The following is a 16,870-nucleotide window of genomic DNA, read 5'->3' as shown; positions in this document are numbered from 1 at the left end:
CCGGTTCCCACCCCATCCCATCCCTTACCCCCCAACTCCCCACTGTCCTCATCCGTAGGTGTATGATTTTTCTATATAGGCTATGCAAATTCTTTTTAACTCAAGTCACAGCTAATGATTTTGTTGTAATTTGCTGTTGGTTTACTTGTGAAAAAGAGTAGTCCTTTACAGTATTTTCACAGATGAAAATTTCTGTAATTCTGAATGAATGCTTAGCAGCTATACAGTAGATTCTTGTCGTTCTTTGGCCTCCAAGAAAATGGTGCTTATAAAAGTTTGTTTACATATTAGAACAAAATCTTTGCATGCTGATTAGCATCATCTTGTGTTGACAAGGAAAGTAAGAAAGGGAAAAATGTATAGAGAAAATGGCTAAAATTTATCAAATTATTCTGCAAAATCATTTGAATGTTTATTTTCATACAATAACTTTATTCTTAAGTAAATTTTTTTTTACTTTGAACAATATTTCAGAATATTTTCATATATTATTTTACTGAGATGTACATATACTTGTTTCTTTCATTCTCTTTCTTTAATGTCTCTTTCTCTACTAACATTTGCTTCTAATCTGTTCGAGGTACCAAAATACATTTTATTTTCGTGATCTTCCCAAGTTTACTACATTTTTTCTTACAATAAACATTTCCCGCTGAAAGTAATACCTTTTAAAATAGTTTCTTCTGTCTAAATTTTTATTAATTCATTTAATAGCAATTGAGCTATCACAAGAGTCCAGCCATACCAGTATATAAAAAGAAAGTAACTTATTACATATGAATCCTTTCACCAAGCAATCAGCTGTATGATTGACATTGTTTTGAAGTGGCATCTTATTCTGTAAATATTATGATCATAACTTTGCAGTTTTTGAGATAGACTGTGGAAAACCCTCACCTTCTACCTTACTAAATTTTGCTCTTTTGTGCATCACAGCCATCCTGAAAGGATTTTAGTGCCTTTTAATGTGTTCCCTGTTTTCATTCACAGAGTAAAACATACTGAGACTCTATTGTTTAATACTCCATATGAAAATAAATAGTTGCACTAAAATAATTCAATACAGAATGTGTAGAATTTTCCTTAACTCATTAAGATAAATGCAGGTAACTCCTGAAGTAGGTGTGTATTGTGGATTTTTCTCCTTTTTTATCTTTAGAAATTAGGGTCACAGCTGTCTAAAATGGTGGAGGATATCTGTGTCTTGTGCATGAATCGATGCATTTAGGAACCCAGTAAATATTTATAAACTTAATTGAAAGATTGTATCACTATATCAGAAGTAAAGAGTTAATTATCTGAAGTTTTCTCTTAAACTTACTCTGATGGTAATGCAGTCTCTTGAAGTTTTCTTAACATAAATGACTTGAACAAGTTAAGACTCTTGTAATTTAAAAAATATGTTAAAAATCACAATGTCTAAGTATGTGTCCTTAAAAGTATTTCATGTCTTGTCATTTATGGTCTTTTAATCACTTGAATATTTGTGACTTTTTTTCTCCCTTTTCTACACATGCATAAAATTTAGTTGTCCCAAGAGTGCTAAATTTTCACTATTTGCTTTTTATGCTCTATTTTATAGTTAATTTCTTATTCTTCTTATTTTTTTTGGCCAGGAAATACTGAGTTTTAAGCAATGTCAAAATATCAACTTCAAAACCTGGTTTTAATTGTTTTTTCTCTCCTGGTCTGCTTTTCTAGTTTAAAGATTTTGTTGTTGTTTTCTTCTATAAAGTTAAAGGATTCAAAAAGAGTTTATTGCATTTGGATTACAGAAGTGAATTTCCATGACGTTTGGTTATAATTTATGTGACTGAATATACTTATGGCAAATTATTTTAAGCTTTAAAGACACGTTTCTTTCCTTGGCTCCAATAGAACTGGACTCCCTCTGGACCCCATTTCAAGTAGAGATGTTCTGTATGAGTAGCATATTCCCGGGGGCATGGCTTAGTCTTATTTGTTGTAACCACAAATAGCATAGTGTTTTCAGTTGAAAGTGTGATCCTATCTACCGTTAAAGTAATTGCTACAGTAAGCTTTGAAAAGTCTTTTAGCATTAGATATTTACACACTGACTATTACAGAGGACAGTATAGGCATTAACCATAACTTCATTTTAGTACATTGTTCAATGGATGTCTAAACTTACATCTTGATGTGTTACATCTAAGAAGTATTAATATCTAGTGATTTTGCAGGTAACAGAATATAAATGGTGTATTAATAGCAAAAAGAAATGTGTTTTTCTGAAAAAGCCAAAGAACATTTTGATTATAAATGGATGCAGTAGTTTTTCTTTTCATCCGTGCTATGGAATGACTAGCTTTTGCTTAAAATTAAAGCCATTAAGCCTTCAGTAGAAGGAAGATAATAAATAAAACGTTCCTATTTTCCTTTTCCTGGTCTCAGTATTCATTGATAACATACTCCCATTTTTCCCCAAATTCTTCTGAATAATGTTAGTATATTTTATGTATTAAATGATCCTCTATAAATTATATCTGTATAAATTTTATTCTGATGTTTTGGCTGAAACAAAATATCTCAAACTAGAGAGAATGTTTGAAAGTTTCTCAGTGAAGTGAATTGACCTGTAAATTGACCAATAGTTTGTTACAATAGAATAGAAATCTTCAATATAAGTTCACAAAATATTGAATTGAGTATTAAAAGAGTGATTTTAAATTCTATAACCAGAGTTAACCTTTTGAATATCTAAGAACCGTTAACAGTTACAGTAGTCACTTATCAGAGTTCTTTTTCTCCAAGTGGCTTATTTTCTTTGCTTTGTTTACCTTCATCTGATGACCGCCTGCCAGTGTATGTTTTCCCCTTTGTGACAGAGCTGGTTATTTTTTTCTAGTTCATGGTTGTCAGAAATAGGCAAAGCACACATTATTCTTTGTAGATTGTGGTGACAAAAGGTGTCCTTGACTATCAGCACTGTCGAATATAACTTTCTATGATGATGGAAATGTTCTATGTTTGTTCTGTGCAATAATGGTAGCCACTAGCCATGTAGGTGCTGAGCATGTGAAATGTGGTTCATGAATCTGATAAACCGAATTTTAAATTTTATTTGATCTTCATTTATGTTTAGCCCCAGATGGCTAGTGGCTACTGTGTTGGACAGCATGGTTCTAGATGACCAAATTTAATCAGCATCATTTGTTCTTGCAAGTCTTATATAACTTTTGCATCTGTTAGTTTATATATCACAAGTAATTTTTTTTCACATTTAACAGAATTTTCATAATAACTCAGTAAAACGAGAAAAAATAAAAGAAAGATTAGCTCTAAGAGAGTTGTGCTTTGGATCAAAGCTTAATTCTTATTTAGCTGCCTAACTTTAGAATATCACTATAGTGTGTGAGCTGAAAAAGAAACAATATAAATAATATAAATAAGTGTCCTGTAATTTGTGACTTATACTTCTTACTGGCAGAAGCTTGCCAAATGTGTAAATCATTCTGTGCTTGTCATTTCTTCAATAAAAAAATAATACCTAAAGACAAAGAAGTCTGTCTTCTGGATGTAGTCCATATATTGCTCATCATATGGATTGGTTACACAAAGAATATTTACTGGTACAACCTGGGGAGAGGATAAAATGTAAACATTTAAAAGAATACTTTGTGGGGTTTTTTTGAATACTTTGTTTTTTAATCAACATTCACAGTGATGGAAATGAGGATTGCTAAGCAGAATAATTTGAGAATTAGTAACACTTTTAAACTGTTTAAGGAGGCTTAGTACTGAAATCTAAACAAAACATTGGTTTTGTAACCCATTTTATACTTTGAAAAAGGAGTTATATATTTGGAAAGAATGTTTCTGCACTAAGTTGTTTGTCTTCATTCATATTTAGTTTCAAAATATCCTGTCTATAAATCAAAGTGACTTTTAAGATATTTAGATCACTAGGAAACGATTGTTTTCAATTCAAATGGATAAACACCATTTGCATATTGTTTTAGAAACTCAAGTCAATGGTTTTATAAAATTTTATGTAGTAGCTAGAGGCCCGATGCACGAAATTCGTGCAAGAGTAGGCCTTCCTTCCCCTGGCTGCCGGCACCGGCTTCCCTCCGGCACCCGGGACCTGGGCTTCCCTCACAGCCCTGTCTAATTAGCATAGTATGCTTGTATTTATTATTTTATTTGTTATAGATTCTGTTAAACCACTGTTGTGATTTTCTCATTGTATATTGGTTTTAGTTTGTACTTTACTTTTAGGATGAAGTTAGGAGTTCCTATATTTGCCTTTTTGCTGATATTTGCTTCCTAATGTTGAGGGGACCAGGGCTAGGGCGTAGAGTTGACCAAAGTTTGATGGCAGTAAACTACTTCACAGTTGATAGATATTTCAGCTGCCTTGGACTGAAACATTGTAAAATCTAGTTGTGCATCCTAGCAGTCGGTGGTTTCATTAATGCTGCCAAAGTTGTGGCACAGGGAAGGGTGAGGTGGACTAGAGCCTTCTTCCTCGGCGTCAGAGCTGAAGTACTGTGGTTGCTGCTTTTACTGTCCTCATGAGTGAGAAACTAAGGCCCCACATCGTTAGTCGGAACTGACAAATACTATACTTTCAAAGCTGACTTAAGTAAAAGGAGAATAGAGGAATATGGGACTAAATAAATGAGACTTTTCAAAAAATAAAACAACAGATCTTAAAGTAGGAAACCAGTTGAAGAGACTATGGTGAGGGCAGGTAATCAGAAACATTATTTTTAAAGAAACAGCTGTAAGTAAAGGACTGATTTTGTTTCTTATTATGATAGATCAACAGTGTATGTAAGAAAACCATTTAGCTCAATTAAACAAGTTCCTTTACCTTTGAGGGTGGGAAGTCAGGGAGAGACAGGCTCAGCTGCTATTTACATCTCTGACCTAGGCTCCTATTTGACCTAAGTCTGTCTTAATGCAGCAGCACAGGCCAGCGAGGAGGCCGTGGCATTTCGCCGTGAACGCAGCACATTTAGGCGCCAGGCAGTACGGCGCCGGCACAATGCAGGGAGTAACCCTACCCCTCCTACATTGCTCATCGGATCACCCCTAAGGTATGGTATCTTAAGATTCCACCAAGCTTAGCATGCGTGTAACAGACATTCTGACCTGTTCTGTCAGCACAGGAAAGCATTGAAATGGCTGTTTTTCTTTTTCTTCTCGTTTCCCTCCTATACTTTTATGCTCTGTAGGCTTTCTCTGCATGTGATCATGAACCCATTGCATTATGCATGCTCTGTGTTGCACTTCTTAAACAAAATGATCAGATTGGTTTACCCAATATTAAATAGAAAAATCAGTTTAAACTAGTTTTAGAAATATAAAGAGAGACCTTAAGTCAGCTTTTCCTTTTTTTTACTCCAAATTACCAATAATACAACATCTTGATAGTGTTTAATATGAACAAATATACTCTGAATGATAAACTTGTTGAGGAATAACAAACTGATCTCTGCTTGAAACCAGTTTGATTATTTTATTTCACTAAAATATATATTTTGTATTGCTTAAAAACACATTTTAAGTTTTTCCAGTGTCCTAATTAAGAAAGCATCTGTTTATAATATTGGGAATAATTTTCCATTAAAATTTTAGTGTTTTATTCTCAATTGTGTCAAATCTAATGAGTTTATGTTTTGAATTAGAAATATAAAAATCTGTTAAAAAATTTGTGCTCTCTTTTAAGAATACAAATATAGACAAACATATTTTACATGTGCTTGCTTAAACAGTGCACATATTATACTATATACTTTTATTAATCTTTGTGTCTGAAAGCACTATTATCCAAATTATTTACCTATATTTTAATTTGAAATTCAAAAGGAGGAGCATTTGATGAAATAACTGCTGTTGAATGCATGGTAGGTTGGAAGAGATAAACCACATTCCTTGCTAAAATGTTGTTCTTAAGAGTAGCAAAATCCTTATTTTTTTATTTTATATTCCTCTGGGATTTATGACTTGATTATTTTACATTATAATCAGGAACCTCTTCTTTCATAGGTCATGTTCCTAATTAATCTACAGTAATACATAATTCTGTAAAAAGTAGTATGGATTAGTTTAAGCAATATTTAAAATATAAAAATGGGAAGGCACCAATTAAAAGAAACATTGGATCTAGAAACCTGTTTTGAGCACCTTTGCTTTTTGTGAGTCCTCCTCTTCTGTTTCCTTTCCTCCTCTTTTTTTGTGCTCCCTGAAGTAACTTTCTTTCTCTTACGGATTTGGGGTAGTACCAAACTGCAGAAAGCTCAGCATTTCATTTTACTTTTTCTGTTTTGTGCTTTCTAACCTCTTCTTTTTGTCCCTTGAATAATACTTGCTATAGGTATCTTTGCTTTCCTACTCACTCCATGTTGACATTTATTAATCCTTTTTTTAAACCTCTTTTTTAGTCTTTAAAAATCCTTCCTTTCTTTGCCACAAATGAGTCTGCTGGATCCCATTCATCAAACAAATATAGACAAATTAGTTTTCTTCTCTGCCTGGTGGAATATTAAAGAACTGTGTTCTAACTCCAGCCAATCATGGAGGATTTCTCCATGTTTTGTAGGATTTTAAATCTATCACCATTCAAATGCGGATATGATATGAAACTTACTTAAAAAGGGCTCACATTAGAATTTTTGGAAAGTAGTTTTCCAGTAGTCAGCTTGTAGATTTTATCCAGGTTCCAGGAAGGTTATATGTATCTTAAATAGGCTGACTTCATCATGGATGAAATAAGATAAAATTTAGCTGTGAGGAATTATGAGAAACACCAATTTACTAAAATCATCTTTTTAAATTGCAAAAATGTTCAGGAAAAGTACTAGTATATTGGTGTTAATTCTCAGTGTGGTTTACATAATAATAATCTTAAAGTAAATACAGGATGGCACGTTCATGCAAAACTTGGAAAATTTGTCAAAAAGAAATGGAATAGGTGTGATAATGCTTTAATTACAATTATTATAGAAATACTAGTAAAATCTAACTTATTTTAAACTTTAGTGAATAGTCTAAATAATTGAGACTCTAAAAAGCAATGGGGGAAAATATGTCTCCAAGGATTGGGAGTGAATCATCAATTTCCTTACAAAGAAAATTTGTGTGAATTTTTTATGCTCATTAGAATATCCTGTTTCAAAACTAATTTAAAAAGTGTGTGTGTTTTTTCCCATTACGTTTGCCTTGTAGGATATGTTTTACTGTAGGCCCTTACTAGTCTTTCCCAGTTACTAGAGATAAAATCAAAGACAAAAATTTAAAAATTTTGTAACATTAATATTAAGAAGTCTATATGTCTATACTTATCAACCAAAATGTGGTATTTTTTAGAACTCTAGTTAATGGGGTGGAATGAAAAATTATTAGTGCATTTTGGAGAAGGGAAAAAAGCTTTAGTGTATCCTTAGATTTATTATTAAAAGTATAAAATTGAAAGATCTGTAGTCAAATAAAGTCATAGCAATAACAGAGTCTGACTAGGAATTCATAGGCATCATTTTGTGGTGCTCAGGAATGGATCTGCTAAATATTTGTTGTTTGTGTACTGTGCTCAAGACACTCTTCCAACTCAGAATCTGGAAATTCATAGGAATAATGTGATCAAACGCTGAGTTTACTTTTCAGTTGCGCAGACACATATAAAGATAACTGACAGTGTAGGTCAGAATATGTCAAATACTAAATAAGTAAGTGTACAGAGGAAAGAAAGACCAACCATATTTTCCTGTCATTTAAATTGGAAATGTTCATTTGTAAGATTGCCTGTCAGTGATGCTATTGATAGCCCATAGATAAATTTCTACCTTTCCTTGTGCTGTGTTGTAAAATAGTTGCTGTCTTTTCTCAAACTGGTAGTTTTGATATGTAATTGTACTCTTAAAAAGATTAATTTCTTGTCAATTATTATCTTAAGGTAAAGTACAACCCTCCAAGGAACAGTTTTCCTAATAATTTCTGCAGAAATGACATGCTTCCTGTTTTCAGGAACAAGAGTTCGAAGAACTTAAACATTTTATGACTAGCTTTTTATGTTCAAAAATTTGACATTTATAAACACTAGATTTTGGCTAATTTACTTTGTTTCTTTATTCTGGAGTTTTCATGTATCACCTGATATTTTGAAAACCTTTCTATATATTTGGATATGTTGAAGATTAGTGGAATCTCATATGTTCACATTAAAATATACCTAACTGCCATATGGAACCTCTCTTTATGACTTTCAGTGAAAAAAATTGACAGGAAAATTTGTTGAGTACATGTTCTATAAAATTCTGCTGTTTTGTGCATCCAAAGGGACACAGTGCTTGAACTACTTAAATATTTTTCCTTGGAATTTTCTCCCTTGTGAAATTTGGTCATTTTGGTAAGGTTTGTGGATAAGTTTAGGAAGTTTCTGAGGAAGAATAACAGACTTTACATATGTAAAGGATATACAAACATGTTTGATTATATTATTTCTCAAGATCATCTCTTGATTTATGTCTATTATACAAAAAACTAGAGGCCCGGTGCATGAAATTCGTGCACTGTCGGGGAGAGGGGTTGTCCCTCAGCCCAGTCTGCACCCTCTCCAATCTGGGACCCCTCAAGGGATGTCCGACTGCCGGTTTAGGCCCGATCCCACTGTGGAATCGGGCCTAAACCGGCAGTCGGACATCCCCCTCACAATCCGGGACTGCTGGCTCCCAACCGCTCACCTGCCTGCCTGCCTGATTGCCCCTAACTGCTTCTGCCTGCCAGCCTGATCACCCCTAGCCTGATCGACGCCTAACTGCTCCCCTGTCAGCCCGGTCACCCCCAATTTCCCTCCCCTGCTGTCCTGGTCACCCCCAGCTGCCCTCCCCTGCCAGCCTGGTTGTCCCTAACTGCCCTCCCCTGCAGGCCTGATCCCCCCAACTGCCCTCCCCCAGGCCTGGTCCCCCCAAACTGTCCTCCCTCCCCTGCAGGCCCGGTTGCCCCCAACTGCCCTCCCCTGCTGGCCTGGTCACCCCAACTGCCCTCCCCTGCTGGCCTGATCGCCCACAACTACCCTCACCTGCTGGCCATTATGTGGCAGCCATCTTTGACCACATGGGGGCAGCAATCTTGTGCAAGGGCGTGAGGATCAATTTGCATATTACCTCTTTATTATATAGGATTCTACTCCAAATAAGTTACTGAATACTTTTATAGTTATGGCTTAAAAATGTCAGTAAGCATTGCCAAATCAGCATTTTGCAGACTTGTTTTTTTGTATGTTACATACATTTCTATGCTCTACTTAGAATATATACCTTTCATTGGCTGAAAGAAACCTGGGAGATGAATGTTCCAGTAGAGGTGGCTAGTAGAACTTTCTGTGGTGGTGGAATAGGTCTATAATCTACACTGTCCTGTAAGGTAGACACTAACTTCTACCTATTCTGGTAGCTTTTAGCTATGGTAGCCACTAGGCACTTTGACTGGTAAGCACTTGAAATATGGTTAGTGGGACTGAGAAAATAAAATTTTAGTTACTTTAAATTCTTATGTGCCTCCTGAATCAGACAATGCAGTTCCAGAATGTATTCTGTTGCCATAACCGTAGATGTAAGCAATATATGTTTTCTACTTAAATCTTTTATTTCAAGGCTATTTCAAATTACACCTCTCTTCAGTTGCAGCAGATGAGTTTATTTTATAGGCATCAGAGAAACCATTACATTGAATTCAGAGAAGTTGATAATCATGAAAATACTAAAATAACTGAAGGAGGCCATCCTAAGTAGCATTCTTCTTTATTTTTCCTGAAGGTCTAATGATTTTAGTAATAGAAATGCACTATTGCATTGAACATAATGTAGAAAATAACATATAGTAATTATACTCAAAACGTTTTCATGAGTTTCATCAGTTTAAATTTGTGTATTGTACTAAGGATATTAAAATTCACAGTGTTTTAAAATAAATATATAAAAATATAAAAGTTAAGAATATAGTTTCTTAATTTAGATAATTTTTAGATAAATAATTTTAATAATCAATTTGTAAGCACAGAATACTAAGTATTTTTAGAATATTATTAAGTTTAGAAAAGTTAATAATATCCCTTGAGAAATTACTAGTTTCCTAATTATTTTTGAGATTTTCTAAAATGATGGATTCTTGTTAATGACACCATAACTTGGATTGGAGAAAGATACTAACAAAATTTAAGGGAACATAATTATTGTTAACTAACATCTTGTGTATAAGGCCTGTGGCCTTATTTCAGAAGCATATGGGCTTTACATAGAGAAAAACTCTTCATACTCTATATTATACTTCTTCCAGTGTCCCAGTGGTCATTAATTCACTCGGTTGAGTTGGTGTTTGTTATTCAGGTTCTCTTACACTAGTTTGTGACTTTTTTAATTCAAAATTGTCATCTTGGTTGAATTTCATAAAGATTCTTTGGTTTTCAGGTGGGTAGAAATTTTGTTTTATTGTGAATTTGAGATTTCAGAATATTTGAAAGAACAACTTTAGAATTAGTATTACAAGTTATAAATAAAAGTGTGTATTTAACTGAAAAATAGGATTTAATTGGGAACAGCTATCACCCACATATATTTTATGTACTTGTGATTCTTTTTTGCTGCATTCTCTTTCCTTATACTAGAACTTTTTTTGGTTCGAGGTGGAAAGAAGTCACAGATTGATGGATTTACATATACATTAAATGTTTACTGCGCTCATCACTATGAATCAGATTTCTAAGGACCAGAAAACTTAAGCCGGCAGTATAATCTGTATATTTTACAAAGTTTATTGGTTCTTAGGTTACATTAGAAAAAAAATTTTTTAATCAGTTTTTTCTATATTGACTTCATTCTAGCTATTGTTTTCTCTTTTCTTCCCTGTAATGTCTCCCCAATCCATGTTTTTTCCTAGCCTTCAAGATGGGCAGCAAGGCCAGCAGTCCACAGCCCAGGTCAAAGGCCAGTCCCGCCCCCCTTCCCAGGCTGCAGTGCTCAGTGCTAGTGCCTCCTTGCTGGTGAGAAATGGGAGTGTCCACTTAGAAGCATCACATGACAATGCATCTGCTGTAGGCGGCAGCAGTTTGCACGATGAACTTGGTATGCAGGCCTTATGTAATCTTGGTGATAGAAACTTTAATGCAGCAGATAATGGGTAACAGTGATTGCAATTCTTTCTTGAGATAGCACTTTTGAAAGGATTTGCCCTTTGTGTAAGGAACATTTGACATTTGCTTTTCCCTTTTCTGTTTCAATGGTTATTCTGTGTTTTCTTTTGAGCATGTCTATTATTAATAGGTAGTTAAAAGGATGAATGAATGCTCACACGAATGGTTTGGGCACTTCTGTTATTCCTTGGCATTATTTGTACCACGTGGGAAAATGTTGATTTAAAAAATTATTTTGATTAAGTCTTAATTTCTTTGAATTCTCTGAATGTGCTGCACGAAAGGCAGAATTGCTTACTAATGGTCTGTTACTATAGAATCTTTCCTTTAGTTATTGTATATTTCACTTCCATGTTCATCACCTGACTTTGAGGACTTTATGGCTCTATACTAGTATCAAATAAAAATTTCATAAAGTTTTTCTTTTTGTGTTAATACATTTATAAATATAAGTTATTAAATAGTTAATTCTCAGAGGGGTTGTATAGTCTAAAGCCTTAATGAATATCCACTAGAATACCAGTTTCGTGCCTTAATGACAGTGTTTTATACTACTTTGGTTTTCATTTTTCTGTACAATTTCTCTTTCTTGTGCTCAGAATGCAGATTATTAACAATTTAAATAAATATAATGAAATTCTTATTAAAAAGTACACATTTGAAAGGATTCCATTTGTTCACTGTGATTTTGTTTATCCATATTATAACTATCATTTATAAAGATAATAATCCAGTTGCTGCTTTGATTAGAAGGATATGTGGTGTAAGGTGCCCAAATTAGGTATAATAAAATTTAAAATGCTATTTATTTTTTCTCTTTCCATTTTGTAATTATCTTTAGTTACAAGAGATATTAATAAATATTAGATATGCATATTGATGAAATCTTATAGAAACTTGAAAATGGTCATCTAAGATACTTATTACATTAGAATGTGTGGTGATTTCTAAATAAAATGAGAGGACAACAAAACATTTTAATTTTAGAATGCTTTGGCTTTTGAGTTTGTAATTTAAAGAAGCAAGGAAGTCCATAAGGAGGGTGTTTGTGAGAGAGTAAGATAGACTTCAGTTTAGTTACTTGCTTTGACTTAAAAAACAATGAGGTATTTTTAGTTGCAAGTATATTCAGTTAATAATATCTTTTTATTGGTATTTCCCTCAAGTTAACCCAAAGTTTCTACGAACAGAGGATTTGTTAGTTTGTGCCTATAAAATTACAGTCACCGTCACCATTCCTATTGGGTTTATGGTAGTAGATTAACTAAAGTAGAAAGGCTTAGTTTTGATCCATTTGGATTTTTAGACTTTTGTCGAATCAAGCATAAAATTAAACAGTAAATGATTTTCCTCAATATAAGTCTCACTTTAAATACACATGCAGATTATTGAAAATATGTATATACTAGAGGCCTAGTGCACAGATTCGTGCACCGGTGGGGTCCCTCTGCCTGGCCTGCGCTCTCTCGCAATCTGGGACCCCTCGGGGGATGTCAGAGGCCCAGTGCACGGATTTGACTTGATCTCTGCAGGCCAGGCCGAGGGACCCCACCAGTGCACGAACCCATGCTCTGGGCCTCTAGTATGCATATAAGATCTTCTGTTAATCTCTTTCCGCCCTCCCATCTCCCCCCTTCCCTCTGAGATTCATCAGTCTGTTCCATGTTTCCATGCCTGTGCGTTGAGCATCTGCCCCCTGGTGGTCATTGCGCGTCATAGCTATCGGTCAGACGGTTGCTTAGGCTTTTATATATATAGATGAGTTATGTTGATAGTTCTGAAGATAAAAAGGCTTTCAGATTGGAGATGACTTGAGTATCTACTGGGGGATATTCAGGAAATTCTCTTGAAATTTAGATTTTTTTCTTTTATATTAGCTGCTTTCTGATAGCTAGTTCTTGGACTGTGGTAGCTGAATGCTGTCAAATTGAATACATAGTAAAAATGAAAAAAAAAACAAACAAAAACCACCAAGCAATCAATGGACAGTATCTAATGTTCCATAGCACACAAAGTTGGCTGAAAAAGATTCTGAAAATGAACTGCAGCTGAGCTTAAAGGGTTGGTAGACATTGATTTTTTTAAATAATATAGTATAATAGAATATTTTTGTTGCATAGTTTAATTTTCTGCATGATTTCAGTTAACAATAGTAAGATAATTTTGTGTGAATGAATTTGGTATTATATACTAGTAATCAAATATATTAAAGATAGCTGTGATGTTCCCTAAAAGTAGAGTTATTTACCAAAATTTCTCCTTTCCAAATTTAGCTCCTTTAATTGAAAAATTTTAAGTGTACACTATTTATGTTTGAAAATGTATACATACACATAATACATTTACATAAAATACTCATACACATATACACCAAATTGCATATATACACTCATACATATATATATTTGAGTACATATAAATGTTTGTATATGTAATAATTGTGTGTTTACTTTTAAACTGAGGAATAGTCCTTTTGGATTAAAAGAAACTTTATAATCAGGCATTATTTAATTAAAAGCATAGGTAGTTTTCTTTAACTGTTTTCTATATCTTTACTCTGTGGTGTCATAGTAGATAACCACATTTATTTCCTATACTGAGAAGCCTTATTTCTCTGTTGTATTTTGACTAGAATTTCAAGGTTATTAGGTAAAACTGAATTATAAGTATAAAATTTAAAACCTGGTTGGAAACATTAGGGTGGTTTTCTTTTTTATTGATAGACTTCATTTCCAAGCAGACTTATTTTTAAAAAGGTTTAAATGATGGAAGTTATGGATAAGTTTTAAAATGAACATTTTTGAAAAGGAAATTACTATAAAAGAATTTCTCAAACTCTTCAATGTTGCTCTTTTAAAAAAACACATCTTAAAGTTTAATTTCCTTCTCATCAAACTTTTATTGGACTTGTTTATTTGCAGTTGATTTCCTACTATATTCTGAATTAAATTGCAGTTTTACTAAATAAAACAAGCTGTGCTTAGTGCCCAGATAAGTCATACCAGAGATTCTGAATTCAGATAACCTTATATCTATTAAGCCTTTTCTATAAAATTTAGCAGTCATTTCTCAGTTGTTATGTGAATTCCTATTTTGAATTAAGTTGAATAAATTGATGCAGTAATGAAACATGCTGTTGTAGTTGATAGTTAAACTTAATATATAACACAGCCTCTCAGAGGAAATGTTCCAGATAAGATCAGATAAAACAGGAAAATTTATGTGTGGTTTTTTCCTATGTATGAAATTAGTGGTGGATAATTGCTTTGAAAAAATATATACAAAATTACTTTATTTTCATGTAAAAATGCTGTTATAATGAGAATAAGTTAAGCCTTTTCTAATTTCATTAGTGTATTAGAGGTTGAAAAAGTGGTAAGTGAATTGGTTTTCTAAGGTATTCTTTTGTTTCATTATTGTACAAGGGTTGACAAAGAAAGTATTCTTCGAGATAATCTGCTTTACTGCAGAACTTATTAACTTGGAAATGTAGTCAGCTCTAGAAAAAGACGTAAAGGAAATCTGCACTACCTTACTGCCCTTTTCATTAAGCAGTTTACAGCAGCTGTGCATTATGAAGCAGAAACATGATTCGGAGGCTTTAAACATTTTCACTTTAAAAGGAAGAGACTCAGATGATCTGTACTTTTAGTGAGTTTAATAGAGTTATTCTGGTGTTTAAAAAAGGTATGTGTTTGTACTACTCTGTAGCATTTTGGGATACCTCATAAGTACTTTTCCTAATTGCTATGAATACAGAGTTAAGAGGCTATAAGGGACCTTAGAGTCTCTATTTCAGTCCCCTATGTTATGGTAGATAATTTTTATTTATCTAAACAAAAATTTACATTATTTTTGCAGCAACCTTGATCTTATCCTTTATTGTTACATTTATTTATTTATTTATTTATTTATTTATTTATTTATTTATTTATTTATTTATTTATTTTTGATTCTAGAGAGAGAGGTAGGGAGAGGGAGAGAGAGAGAGACAAGCATTGATGTGAGAGAGAAACATCAGTTGGTCGCCTCTTGCGTGCACAGCCCCAGGATCAAACCTAAAACCTGGGTATGTATCCTGACCGGGAATCAAACCTGCAACCTTAGGTGCATGGGGCCATGCTCAGTCAACTGAGTAATACCAGCCCAGGCTATTGTTATTTATTGAATACAAAAACTACTAAATTCTATTTTTTTGTGGGGAGGGCAACATAAAGTATATATAAATGAAAGTAAAATGTTTCTTTTGATACAATAAAAATGCTATACTATATCTAGAAGGAAGAAGTGTTAAATGGTCAGGGGATATATTCTTATACTTCTTTTTGATAAAATTAGAACACTTCCCATTCTTCCTTTTTTTTTTTTTTTTTTTTTTACTTTTCCCATTCTTATAATGGAAATACAAATTAAGAAATACTGGAAAATATAATGAAGAAATGAAGTATCTGTAATCTCATCACTTAAAGATATCCATTAATATTTTATAATTTTTTCTTTTATAATGCTCACATGTATATTTTTTTAAAACAGAATTGGGATCATGCTGTGTGACTTTTGGGCTACTGATTTATCAAAAGGAGTAATAATGATATCTACTTCATAGGTTTATGGTGAAGGTTATATCTTAAAATATGCAAAGCAATTAGAACTGTGCACAGTGCCTGGCAATAGTAAGTCAGTTACATGAATGCTCTTAATGTCATTAATATTTATCATAATTTATTCAACCAGTAACTAACCCCATTGTTAGTATGCAGTATAATTCCTGATATGTTCTGTTGTAATGAACACTCTGCTGAACATCCTTATGTACTCTTCTGTACAGCAATGATTATTTTCTTTAGGATAAATATATTGAAATGGAATAATCAGTCAAGGGGAATAAACATTGGGGCTTTGATGTATATGCTGTTAATTGCTTTATGGAAAGTTTGTACCATTACACTTTCTCTGGCAGGGTTTGAGAGTGTCTGTTTTATCCCCACAAATATTGTAAATTAAAAATAAACCCAGATAAATTTTATTTCATCTATTCTAACCCCATCCTCTAGATATTGCTCAGAAGTTTTTTTTATATATACTGTGCATAGACTACTGGCATATTATTTTTAAACTAGCATTCCCGTTGCAGGAAAAATCCTGCAATGGGATTTCCTGCTGCACTCTACCCCGCCTCCGCTCCGCCCTTGTCGCCCGCCCCGCCTTCTCCTCCAGCCCGCCTGCTTTTCCGTTCGCCCCCGGCCCCGCCTCCACTCCGCCCTTGTCGCCCGCCCCGCCTTCTCCTCCAGCCCGCCTGCTTTTCCGTTCGCCCCCGGCCCCGCCTCCACTCCGCCCTTGTCGCCCGCCCCGCCTTCTCCTCCAGCCCGCCTGCTTTTCCGTTCGCCCCCGGCCCCGCCTCCACTCCGCCCTTGTCGCCCACCCCGCCTTCTCTGCCAGCCCGCCTGCTTTTCCCTTCGCCCCGGCCCTGACTTTGCTCCTCCCTTCTCTGCGCGCCCCCTCTCCCCCCCGGCTTGCTTGCTTCTTCGAAGCTTTACTCCCTTCTGCAGCTCTTGGCTTCTTTCAAGGCTGTCTTGATATGCAAATTAGCTGCCATCTTTGTTGGGACAATTTGCATACTCGTCCTGATTGGCTGGTGGGCGTGGCTTAGGTGTAGCGAAGGTGCGGTCAATTTGCATATTTGTCTATTATTAGATTAGATTAGAAGCTTGGATGCCA

At 34.2% G+C, this 16,870-nt stretch overlaps 1 protein-coding gene across 6 annotated transcripts in view; it reads left to right on the top strand.

Moving 5' to 3' along the window:
* PCNX1 (pecanex 1) overlaps positions 1 to 16,870 on the top strand; it is a 156,147-nt gene that overhangs the window by 59,078 nt on the left and 80,199 nt on the right. For 4 of the 6 annotated variants that reach the window (XM_028141477.2, XM_008138886.3, XM_054715949.1 and 1 more), the window contains exons 7-8: positions 4,931 to 5,063; positions 10,900 to 11,084. The exons of the other annotated variants lie outside the window; for them this stretch is intronic. In XM_028141477.2, the coding sequence (XP_027997278.2) occupies positions 4,931 to 5,063; positions 10,900 to 11,084 (318 nt within the window). The remainder of the gene's footprint in view (positions 1 to 4,930; positions 5,064 to 10,899; positions 11,085 to 16,870) is intronic. 6 annotated transcript variants of the gene reach the window in all.

This window comes from Eptesicus fuscus, chromosome 5 (genome assembly GCF_027574615.1).
Source record: "Eptesicus fuscus isolate TK198812 chromosome 5, DD_ASM_mEF_20220401, whole genome shotgun sequence".
NCBI lineage: Eukaryota > Metazoa > Chordata > Mammalia > Chiroptera > Vespertilionidae > Eptesicus > Eptesicus fuscus.
The sequence above is the reverse complement of the archived record's forward strand: the minus strand, read 5'-3'. Positions and strand labels throughout refer to the sequence as shown.